Here is a 12,769-nt window from a genome sequence, read left to right as displayed (position 1 = left end):
CTTCAATCTTATAGTTGGAGATGGATGAAACGTAAAATTTGAAATGAATTCAGTACAGTAATATCTCAGTTAGCAAATCCTCCAGGAAAGAAGCTCCTTTTAAGAAAGCCTTTTTTGGGTGCAGGGGGTTCACACACTCTGACATAGTCAGAAAGTGGCTCCTTGATTGTTGGATTGCAGCCGCTGCAGGCAACTCACTCGCACATGGCTAGAATGGCGCATCTTGCCAGGTCGCACAGGCGCCTCCGCAGTAAACAGTGCTTCAGGTGCCCGTGAAGCACTGTTTGCTGCAGATGTGTCTGCTTGAGTGTAAGGGAAGATGACAAAGAGAGAGAGAGAGAGAGGGACTAAGCACAGGGTGATGATGGTGGCTGCACCTTGCCTGCTTGTTCGAGTGTATGGAGAGGAGAACTGTGCTCAAAGCTTTAGATTACTATAGTAAGATGCTACATAATGAAAGGCAAGGCAAGGCAGGCATCCCTGGTTGTATTTTGGAAGAAGCCTTCAAGTATGCAAAGCTTTCCTGACCTGGTTGTTTCATTTCAGACATGTATAGTGTTAGTTCTGAATAAAAAGTTTGCTGAAATATGTTGAACTGCTCTTTGTTGTGGTGTAGGAACCTATCCCTATTCTTTCCATGTTATTCCTACCTCTGGTACCAGAAGTAATGTCCAGGAACGCATGCACTTTAAGTGAGATATTACTGTATTGCCTTAGCACCTTCTCTGTTTTGTACAACACACAAGAAAGATGGTGGGTGTGGTTCAGGCAAATGTAAGCACTTTAAATACCATTAATATTAGTGGATGTGTTCAGTTCTCCTGTTAAGAAACATAGGGCTTCAAAAGGCTTATAACTGACTGGATCATGCCAAGTATTTATAGAATGATTATTCTTATATAGTGCTGGTCACTGCAAATAATCTGGGACTAGAACCCACCAAATTCTCTCTGAATAAAAATGCACATTTTTGCAGGTGGAAACTGTTGCCCAATTTTCATATCATATATGTGCATTCCATCCAAAGTAATGGTATGAATTACTAGCCACACTAACCTGACAGTGGCTGAGTAGAATCTGAATGGCAATCAACTGTATGCATGCAGAATGAAAACAAGAAACCTCAGGGAGCCTAACTTGCGAATGGAGTTTTTATGCTGAATTGTAACAGAGGAATAAAGTCAAGAATGGGGCTGGAAACAATTTATACATCACATGCTGGCAGTAAAAATGGAGATACCTGAAGACTTTTGCCACATACTTTTGTTTCTCATAAAAGACAGAGTTTGGGTAAAGCGTCTAACATGATTAAACCTGTTGCATCTAAAGATATATGTTTATAGTACTAAGAATGAAACAGAAATAGTTTGAATGCTTGTAGGGTTTAACAGTACAGACTTGCTATCATCTTTTGAATACATGAAGAAATTGGGTTATGTTGAATGTGTTGCTCAGCAGCAGTGGGTAACAGAGGCTGGTGCTAGGCTTGTTTCTGATGGAATAAAAGTGTTTGTCTTGTTTGTAAGCCACCCAGGAATATTTGTGGATGGACAGCTATATAAATGTAAGAAATAAACAAACTACACAGCAGTGTCGGAGTGCAGTTTCTAGCTGGCTGAGGCAGACAGGAACAGCATGCTGAATACTTGCTCCACCTGCCCAGCCGATGCCCAGGGAGGACAATTTTGCTTAGCATTATGTCCCTGCTTTGCGCAGCGCTGCAAATGCTCCTGACAACCATTTGGTTGTCAGGGGCTTTGGAAGGTGCACAAGGAGGCTTTGGCCAAGCCCTGCCCTTACCTGTATAAAGTCAGGTGTAGGGCAGGAGGGCAAGACTTGCCCATAAGGGCCTTGCAAGCCAAATGGAGAAACCTGGTGGGCTGTGATTGGTCCACAGGCTGGTGGTTCCCCACCAATGTTCTAAATGCTCACCTACAATTTGCATTCCTTCTTTAAAAAAAAGTCTTCCTTTGTAGTTCTGGACTCTGAATTTTTTGCCTTGCTAGGGAAAGCCAAGAAGCAAAAATTAGAAATGATGATTATTCTTATTTCCTTAGGGCTTGCAAGCCAAAAGGGAACAGTAATGGGCATCTTAAGGAGTCTGGGGGCCCTTGCAAGAGCTTTTGGACCAATTGTGTCAGCAACAGGTAATTGTGCATGTATATGAGTGTGTTCACATGTATATTTGTAATTAATGGAAATACTGTTGTTGTAGACGGATTTCACCAGAGAGAAGACTGAAACTCACACTGTGCCTATCATGGAAACTGTCTCTGTCATGATGGGATTCGCATCCATTTTCATCTATATTACTGTGGGGTTATCTCAGGCAGTTTCTTTGCCCTTGCTCGCTCCAATTGTTTGTGGAACCTTTTCAGTCCTCTCACTGAACCTGACCTCCTCACCCCCACCCTGAGATTAAGAAGCAGTCTTTGAACAGAGCTTTTTCAAGGAGGGAATGCTACTGGTGCAAGTCTCCTATTTTTGTCCAATCCCCAAATGATTTTTGAACTCTGGAGCCTAAAAAGCTGTCTGGAGTTTCAGCAGGGGCTATGAGGGAAAATGTAGTCTTTTATCCCGCTGGGGATTGAATTACATGTTTACGTATACTTTGACTCTAACTTTCTCTATATTGAAAAGGGTTACATTTGAGGCTACTTGTGGAACTGAGCCTACTATAGCATTTGCTCATGTTGTTAACAGGAGAGCTACAGAGTTTGAACCATAGTTAACTCAATAGAGCCATCATATAGCCTGTGCCAGGAATGGATAATAGAGCCTGAATCACACTCTAGCCACTTTCCCATCTATGGGTGCCTTTCTCATGATACAGTTCCTGGAGCCTTGTCTGGTGCCTGCTGTCTTGGATAAGTGTGGTCATTTTTATTGATACCCCATTGGTACTACTCCATTGATATTGTTGGATCAGGAGCAGAGGGGGGCTACCTTCAGCTTGAAAAGACTGGAATTAAATATTACCTGTGTTAGAGATGAAAAGCTGCATCTTCTAGGAATGGTAATGTTCTTCTCACTCAGTTTGGTACAAACTGTGTTTCATGGAGGCCACTTTAGGAAAGTTTCCAATTCTTTTGTTGTGATTGACAACTTTCTTTCTTTCTTTCTTTCTTTCTTTCTTTCTTTCTTTCTTTCTTTCTTTCTTTCTTTCTTTCTAGTATACTGGCTGGCAGGAGCTGAAGTTTGTTTCACCATCTGTGCATCTTTGTTCCTTCTTCCCTTCATTCTCCTTGGACGCATTCAAAAGCAAAGGAAAGATTAATCAGCAACTCCAGAAAACTACAGAAGTGGCTGAAGAAACCATTTTATGGAACATTGTGCACTTAAATGTTTGGAGTGCACAGACTGCAAAAGTTGAGCCTCATTGTTATTTGTGGGATGCCATGGTAATGAAATCTCAGTTGCGGTCTTTCAGTAAACAATACCTTTGTCATATAAGATAGTCAAACATGTTTCTTATTCTTCAAGAGAGTGCACAATGGCAGAATAAGTGTTTTTGTTTTGGGAAAAGGTTTTTAAAGAAAGAAACAAAACTATGCCCACAAACAAACACTAGACATGCTGCATAAATTGTTGTATATGTGTGTGTATTAGTGTACACACTACATACATGTATTACATTTTCTAAATAATATTTATTTGTGTCTGCCAAATATAAACTACATCATTTCCCTAGAACATATCTATTAAGCTCAAATAGATCTGTATACACTGTATATTTTGATGCTAAAACTTAGTTTGGCTTTAACAGGTTACCAAGAGTGATAGTTGTGTCCTTGAACCCAAGACTTAAGTTGCAAGCCAGAAAACAATGTACAGGTATATCCTACAGTTAGCAATAGGAGGCAGTGAGCTGCAACTCACACCTTCAAGTACTCACACCTTCAAGAGAAAAATAATGTGGCTAAGGTAACTGTGGAATTTTATCCACAACTCTGGTTCTATTGCATAAAAGTATATTTTATACTCTTGACAATATAGTGTACTGCATAAATATTTCCCATTAAGCTTCAGGAATAATGGGAAGACTTGTGTTTCTACTTTTCATGCCTGCAACAAACCACCTGAAATTATGCCTCATCACATGGGAGATTTGCACATGAACTGTACTTGGATTTGGGGATAATCCAAATCAACATAGGGTAGAAGCATATGAGACAGCACAATTCTAATCATGTCTACTCAGAAGAAAGTTCTATAAATTCAGTGGGTCTTACTCCCAAGTAAATGGGGTTAGATAAGTCCTGCTTCTTATTCTCCCTCTGAGTTAATTTAGCTGTCAATATTGTGATTTAAGCCTACACTGCAACAGTCATCCACTAATAGTTCTGATTATTCTTGGTTAAGTACACTTAATTTGTGGGGTTTTTTTTACTATTTTTGTATTTTCCTGAAATACTGTCTTAAGAGTGAAAATTAGAGCAAAAAGTCAATCACGTTTTGGTTTACAGTTGCAATTTGAATGATATAGGAAAATTAGAAAATGTTAAGGTGGCTTAATAGTGCCTTGATGTTGCTTCACAAAGTGCCAAAACATCAACCTGCTAAAGCCAACAGTCATAATAGCTAATAGGAAAACATATGGGTAGAATAATCAGGAACATAGGCAGCTACCTTATACCAAGTCAGGCTGTTCAGTAGTGTCCAACAGCTCTCCACGGTCTCAGGCAGAGAGTAGTCTGCTGCCTGATCCTTTTTTAACTGGAGCTGCCTGGGATTGAATCTGGGACTTTCTGTATGCAAAAGCTTACGTTGTACCACTGAACTAAAATTTCTACCACAGAAATTGTAGAATCAATTGAAACATTTAAATTAGGGCTGTGCAAGGCCACCCCGGATCCAATTCAGGGCCCGATTTGGTGATCCATATCTACCTGCAATCTGGACTCAATCCAACCTGATCCAGAAATCCGAATCTTTGGTTCTCTGATTCACTTGCATTAGGAAACCAAAATGGACATAACTTTTTTGTTTTTCACAAAGGTACATAAAATTTGGGGACATGGTAGCCCCTTGAGAGGGGATTAACCCTGTCAAATTTCAGCCCCCGGGTTTTTTCTCCTAATTGCCGTTAAGATCTGCTTGTTTTCCAACCAATAAAATAAAATAATTTTTTAAAAGCTGTACAGTCAGCTGAGTGCTCAGTCCTGCCAATTCCCATGCTCCTGTTTAGCCTGTTTCACTGCACTTCAGTGTAGTTGCTCAACTCTCCTTGCTATTTTAGCATTGTTTTATGGGATCTGTGGGTGCCAGTCTGACAAAGGTGTTTCTCCCTTGTCTGCCTGTTCCTCTCTGCCATTCTCTGCCTGGGACTCTGCCTATGAAGTAGCAGGGCAGAGTGACTGTTCAAAGTTTGAGATATGATACATTTGTCCAACAGAACTTACACAAGACAAACTACTAATAAAGACAGACACAAAACAGAACACAGCTGCATAGCCCTCCCTTAAAGCATCTTTCCCCCCAAGCACTGGCTGAGATTCTAGCCCTGGATTGGAAGCTACGGCTCTCAGTGAACAAAGACCAACTCCCCTCCCCCCCTCCGTTCTGGCATTCTCCTTATCTAGTGTTGCAATTAATAATTGCAATACTTTGGAGACAGTTTGTCTGCCTTTTTTAGAAACTGTTTTGAGCTCCAGATCAGCACAAATCACTACAAACTGATTTGGGTTGACCCAAACCACTCTGTAGCCACATTAGCTGCCTCAAACTGATCCAGACTGGCCACAGTTTGGCAGAAATTGGCCCGATGCAGTTTCATCCGGATTGGTTGCACAGCCCTAATTTAAGTATAATTTCCATTTCATTGCAATATGATCTGTTCCTGAACTTATTTATTTTTTGAACATGATCATTTCATGTTGGGAAATCCATTGTTAATATATCTCTTGTGTACATATTTTTTGTTGGCCCTAATGTTTTCTTGCAGGAAATCGTCATAGGGTGAAAGTTGCAAAGGACTAGGCTATCAAGTGATAACTTGCAAAATAAGTAGAGACCTTATTTCAGTCTGCATCTGTGTTGGAATTGCTTTTTAATATATTTTTAAACCTTAAAAAAAAGTTTTTAAAGCTTTTTAAAAAAATGTTTTTAAAGATGTTTTGTTTTAATATGTTTTAATGGTTGTTGTATTTAATATATTTTGAAGTCTGCTTTTATGATGTTTTAAAGTGTTTTTAGTGCTTTATTTGCCACCCTAGGCTTCTGCTGGGAAAAAGGGCAGAATAGATATCAAAATAAATAAATAAATTTATCATTTGTACATGGCCATTGGAGGATACTGTCCTTAATTAATTTTATGGTTTTTCTTGATCTGCTTAAAACCAAAGGTTGAACTTTTATGTTTCCAAATCTAGCTGTCCATATGTGCATGTACAGATTTTTCCTATATCATAGGCAAATAGGCAGACACTCCCTTACATGAAAATTGCTTTTCTTTTCTTTCCTTATAATGGCTTGTCAAATCTGAAATACTCCTGATTGGAATAAAAAGAAAAGAAAGGGCCCTTGGCTCATCGGGTCACAGGCTATTTCTGAAACTAAGGCATTCTGTGCAGGAAGAGCATCAGGTAATAATGGGGGAGGTAGGGAGGAATGGAAGGTGTCTTTTTGGAAGTAGCAACTGCAGACTGCTGGCTTGGAATTCAGATAGGTGCTGTGTGAGGCTTAAGTGCAGTTTGAGTGACAGCACAATCTGACATATGTGTACTCAGAAGTAAGTCCCATTGAATTCAAAGTGGGAATACGATTGCAGCTTAAGCGTAATTACATTGGGCAATACAGGTTCCTTAAAAAGAGGGGAAGAAAGGGACACCCCCTCCCCATCCCCTTTATTGGAGATGAGATTATCTCCCTCCCTTAATCTATAGTTGGATACTAAGACTCCTTTCCCCCTAAAAAAGCATAACAGAGGGGCTGACCCTTCCCCTCAAATTTTAACTGTGCTGACTACTTTTGCCCTCTGTGATAAAATGGTTATTGTCTCTGTAAAATACATTGAAGACTCTGTTTACATTTACTGTTATGGTATACTAGGGTTTAATGGAAGATTTTCACAAAATGGCTGCTTAAAAACGGCAATGTTGTAGCCTGTAATAAGGGACTCTGCACTAGGAGGTCCCCTCTGTACGATGTAGGAATTGGGCATTTGGAATTCCCTCCTGTTACATATCAGACAAGCATCGTCTCTCTATTGCCTCTTCAGTGCACATTAAAGACCTTCCTTTTTCAGCCTTTTTAAGTGGATATTTTTATTCTAGTCTGTATCTCTGTATTGGATTTGAATTTGTTTTTATGTATGAAATTGTTTTTAATATATAAAATTGTTTTATATATGTTTCTATTGTTAAATCACTTTGCATGTTTCATAGGAAGCAATTCATAAACTGAGTTCCAGATAGTATTTTATACTATACGTAAGATTTGGTGCATAAGCATTGTATCAGTTTATCTCATAGTCCTTCATTTCAGCTGCAGGCCCCCTTGGCATTTAGGCCTATCTAGTTCACTTTGCAATCCTTTCAAGTCCAAAATTAAACCATGAAAAGAGGATAGGTTCAATTGGGCTGTGATCAAATTAAAGCATTTCCATTGGCCACTCCTGGAGGTTCAACGGGCTGATCTGCTGATCAGTTGCAAAATCTGTCTGAAGTGAATTAAAAAAATAACTTGAGCTGATCCCACCAGGTTTTACAGTACAAAGGGGTGGGGTTTGACTAGTATCATGTGCCCCCATTTTCAGAAAAGAGATGTGGAGACTTGCTGGATCTGGCAGAACAGTAAGTGTCTATCCTTGGATTAGTCTCTAGGTCTGTGACACTATCTGAGTAGAGAGTATGATGGTTCCTTAGCACAGGTAAGTTTGTGTTCAATGTCTAGAAGAAACAAAAAGACTGTTTGCAAATAAATATTGGAAGATAACGAACTGACAGGTAGAACTTGTTATGTACCTTCAAGTCAATTTCGACTTACGGCGACCCTATGAATCTGTGACCTCCAGTAGCATCTGTGATAAACCACCCTGTTCAGATCTTGTAAGTTCAGGTCTGTGGCGTTCTTTATGGAATCAATCCATCTCTTGTTTGGCCTTCCTCTTTTTCCACTCCCTTCTGCTTTTCCCAGTATCATTGCCTTTTCTAGTGAATCATGTCTTCTCATTATGTGTCCAAAGTATGATAACCTCAGTTTCATCATTTCAGCTTCTAGTGACAGTTCTGGTTTAATATGTTCTAACACCCAATTTTTTTGTCTTTGTCACAGTCCAAAGCTCTCCTCCAACACCACATTTCAAATGATTTTTCTCTTACCTGCTTTTTTCTAGAACTAGTTATAGATAAATGTTGATGGAGGCCTTAAGTTTTTTTGGGATTACTTTTTTTGCAAATTTTGCACCAATAAAATGGAACTAATTTTAAAGTATTACTTTAACTTTACTAAACAATTGCTCCAAAATACTATTATCCAAAGTAGAACAGGGTCGTAAAGGAGAAGATGGGGCTGGAGGGGGAATAAAGTATTGGAGCTTGCACTCTTCTTCAGTGACCAAAAAAATATCCATGAGTTAGGGAGAACTGTACTATTGTTAGTTGTCTCCTCATCACTCAGCTGTTGCTCTCTTCAGTGAGAATGCCACCTCTTTTCAGAGCTCACAGGTTTGCAGAAATATATATAGGAAAATTTTTGGAACCAAGGTAGAACTCTTATTTCACGAGCTAGTCATCTGCTTAACTTGCTTACCACAGATGCTTCTGTGACCTTAATGTTCTGTATATATGTGATTTGTGAATAACTGGCTATCCTGAATCTATGGCCAATAAATTTCAGGTCTAGTTTATGAAAGAGGGAGAAAAATATTTATCTACCTTGCATTATTTTATAAACCTTGTCATATTTTTTATGAATTGAAAAGTCTCCATTTGCCTTAGCCATGCACCATGCGGAGAGTGCTCCACCCTTGACCCAAATAATTGTGGTTGCACCCCCCCATTCTGTTTGAAATGGCTTAACAAAAAGTGCATAATAAAACATGACACTGCACACTTCATAACAGGCTATATAGGTTGGCATAAAGATGTTGCAGTACTGGCCATTTTATTTTGAGTCCCTTTCCTTGTAAGCTTTAGCATGAAATTTCCTGCAAACTAAGTTGCTGTTGTCATTTACCATCCTTCATGACCTCAAGGTCTCTTTCCCAGTTAGCCATTATCCTTCCAGGCCCCATGAATGTATATATGAAGTTAAGACTTTTTGCCCCAGCATCCATTACTTGGCACTAACTTACATTGAATGAAATTTGACAATATTGATCAGCAACTCAATATAGAGATTTTTTCTTTTGATGTTTCTGAATACAGTAATTGGGTCAGCTCATATGGATGCCAGACAACTCACAGTGGGAAAGTGATTGACACATTCCAAAAAGGCCCTCACCAAAAGTGAGGTCCTTTGATTTCAGGAGAAGCAGTGCAGCCTGATTCTAGGAATTATTCACTAATGGGCAATAGTGTAAATTTTGCAAAGTGTTGCTGTACTTCACATATTCACAGAAATAGAAAAAAAGAAAATGATTTCCTATAGGAAACTTCACTAAAATTTCAAAGTAAATCAGACATATTCAAAGTGACCATCTGAACTATATCAACTGTGATTGTCTTAATAATGTTGCTTCCTCCCTGCTAAAACAAGATCAGCACAGCACATGTATTCTTTCTGTTATTTGGGCTGATTGCAGGTGTTGCCACCTGCTAGGAGTTGCTAGGAGATGCCCTGTTCCCCTCACAGACCTTCAATCAGAGGGGCTTACTGTTAAACCAGACTGGCCACTGAAGCTCTGTCAGGGGAACAGAAGTCTCCTCTCAGCACCCTTCACAAACTACACTTCCCAGGATTCTTTGAGGGAAGCCATGACTGTCTCGTGAAATCAAGTCTGGTGTGGGTGTGGCCCTCTGATTAGCCAAGCCCAGCAGCTGTGAGGCTTTCAGAACTCTGACAGTTGATACTTGCTAAGCATGCCCCGCGTTATCATAGGCTTACAGCCAAAATTTCTTAAATTAATTAAATATCAACCAGGCATTTTTTTTAACTTTTAAACTGCAGAAGATGAAGGTCAGAGTATGGGGCAAGGTCAGTAAAAGGATTACAGGTACTCTGTGAACATGGCTGATTTTTAATGAATTTTAACAGATTATGAGAACTCTGACAGAAAAAAGTCCAAAAGGGCTCTGGGTTTTTTTCCTCTCTTTTTAGACTTTGAACTCTATTCTCTCTGACTATTTTGTGTATCGCCATGAAAATTTAGATGGTTGTTAAGCAAGCGTTTCTGAGTTCAGGACTATAAGTTTTGAAAGGTTTTGTTTTGAAATGAGCTTATGAGAAGCATCAGAATGGCATGGGGGTATTTTCAATTTCACATTGCGGAATGTGAAAAATCCACGCTGGCTATAGTATACAGCCTCTCTTGTGGCTGTATAATTTGATGTCTTATGCCCACTGAATTAAGTAGCTAAAGCGTGCCCAACTCTATACAGGATGGCAACATTAAGCAAGTGTTTTTCCCTAAAGCATATTAAGAGAGACATTCAGGTCACCATAAGCATCTTCCATGGGAAAAGGTACAGAAGTGAACACATTTGTGAAAACCTTTTGTTTTATACCCTTCAATGAAGGGTTCATTAGGGCAATCAGAGCACTGCCCACCCTCCCTAGCTATCACCCAATCCCTCCCTTACATTCATGTTAATACATTTTCTCATATTTAGAAACACTCTGGACTTATTTCTGTCCATCTTTTGTGCTGGCCAATAATTTCTGGGCTGCAGAGCCAATTGCAGTCATCCCTATGGTCCCACAACTGTCTCCAGGGGTAAAGTGGGCTATGGAGGGCAGCAAACCCCTTGTAATCATCATTTTCATTTTATTACCCCTTGAATAAACTGTAACCATCACAAATGCATTGAATGTTACATAGTTTTGGGGCAGAATTATGAAAGCCCTCTCCAGCCAACCAAATCTATGCATTTGCTGTCTCCCTGCTGCTCTTCTCTGAGGTGGAGTTGCTATTCCCTCTTTTTGCAAGCTGTTAAAGCAGCAGCAAGCATACTCTCCCCCCCCCTTTTCTGTGGCTCACCAGCCTTTAAAATCAGCAATATATCTCTGAGTTTATTTATTTATTTAAAATATTTCTATCCCGCCTTTGTACCCGACAATAGGGCACTCAGGGCGGCTAACAATAAAAACACAATAAAATCTCAAAAACATTACAACAGATAAAAATACATAAAATGCAATTAAGAAAACTAGGGGAGTGATATTAAAAGTGGCTAAAGAGGTAAAAACTGAAAAGGTGGAGAAATAAAATAAGTTACACGCTCTACCTTCAGTCTCTCCCAAAGGCTCTCTGGAACAAGATGGTTTTCGGAAGTCTCTAGAAAACCATTAATAAGGGAGAAGAGTGAGCTTCTTGGGGTAAGGTATTCCAGAGCTAGGGGGCCATTGCTGAAAAGGCTTTGTCCCACATGCCTGCCAGTCTGACATCTTTCATTCTAGGCATGCAGAGGAGATCAGAGGCAGCCAATCTTAAATCATGGGCAGATACATAAGGGCGTAAGCAGTCCCTCAGGTATATTGGTCTAAGGCCATTTAGGGTTTTAAAGGTCAGAACCAGCACTTTGAAGTGGCCCGGGAAACAAATTGGAAGCCACTAGAGTCAATAAAGCACAGTGGTGATATGCTCCCTGTGCTGTGCTCCAGTTAACAATAATGAAGCCTCGATGTCACCAATTCATGTGTCATTGTGGCCAAGTGAACTGTCTCCAGGAATGGACGCAGCTGGTAGATCAGTTTGAGTTGGCCATAAGCACTCCTGGCTACCGCAGCCACCTAGAGATACAAGTAGCAGAACAGGATCCAGGAGCACTCCCAAACTGTGGACCTGCTCCTTCAAGAGGAGTGTGATCCCGTCCAGAACAGCTTACAGTCCTATCCCTGGCACAGTTTTTCCCTTGATCAACAACTCTTCCGTCTTATCTGGATAAAGTTTCAGTTTGTTAGCCCACATTCAGGCCTTCACAGCCTCTAGGTACCGGTTTAGGATGAGTATTCTCTTCCAGCAATCAGACAATAGGGAGATATAAAGTTGTGTGTCATCAGCATATTGATGAGGGAATTAACCCTGTAGTTCCAGGGGTGTTCATGATAGCCACCTTTAAAATTTGTTTTCCCCATTTTTTAAAAAGCTCTGAGTGCTTAGTCATGCCAATTCTCATGCTTTTCCTCCTTTCAAACATTTGAAAAACAACAACAGGATTTAAAAAAAAATAGCTTTGGGCTATTAGACATGTGTAGGTAGCATCAGCTAGGCATGGGCTGGAAGCACAATGGAGATAATATGCACATAGGGACATGAAACTTGGGGACATGGTAGCCCCTCCCCAAAAAGCTTACGTTGCCACATTTCAGGTGGATAGCTCCAGGGATTTTCATGTTAGCCACATTTAAAAGTTTTTTCAATAATTTTTTTTTAACGAAAGACTCTGTCACAGCATGTCCAGCTGCCTCTTGAATGCCTCCAGTGGTAGAGAACGTACCACCTCCCTAGGTAATTGGTTCAATTGTTGTATGGCTCTAACAGGAAGCTTTTCCTGATGTTCAGACGAAATCTGGCTTCCTGCAACTTGAGTAGGGCCCCGCTTACACTGCAGGTTCCGTTCTGGACCACGGCCGTAAAGCGAAATCCGCCGTAAAGCAGAACGCATTG

General features: G+C 40.1%; 1 protein-coding gene across 2 annotated transcripts in view; it reads left to right on the top strand.

Annotated features, from left to right (window-relative positions):
- MFSD10 (major facilitator superfamily domain containing 10) overlaps positions 1–7,275 on the top strand; it is a 73,664-nt gene extending 66,389 nt beyond the window's left edge. For both annotated transcript variants that reach the window (XM_061583536.1, XM_061583535.1), the window contains exons 12-13: positions 2,058–2,147; positions 3,174–7,275. In XM_061583536.1, coding sequence (XP_061439520.1) covers positions 2,058–2,147; positions 3,174–3,277 — 194 coding nt within the window. In that variant the 3' untranslated portion in view covers positions 3,278–7,275. The remainder of the gene's footprint in view (positions 1–2,057; positions 2,148–3,173) is intronic.
- Positions 7,276–12,769: the final 5,494 nt, after the last annotated feature.

Source organism: Rhineura floridana, chromosome 9 (genome assembly GCF_030035675.1).
Source record: "Rhineura floridana isolate rRhiFlo1 chromosome 9, rRhiFlo1.hap2, whole genome shotgun sequence".
In the NCBI taxonomy this organism is placed as follows: Eukaryota; Metazoa; Chordata; class Lepidosauria; order Squamata; family Rhineuridae; genus Rhineura; species Rhineura floridana.
The sequence above is the reverse complement of the archived record's forward strand: the minus strand, read 5'-3'. Positions and strand labels throughout refer to the sequence as shown.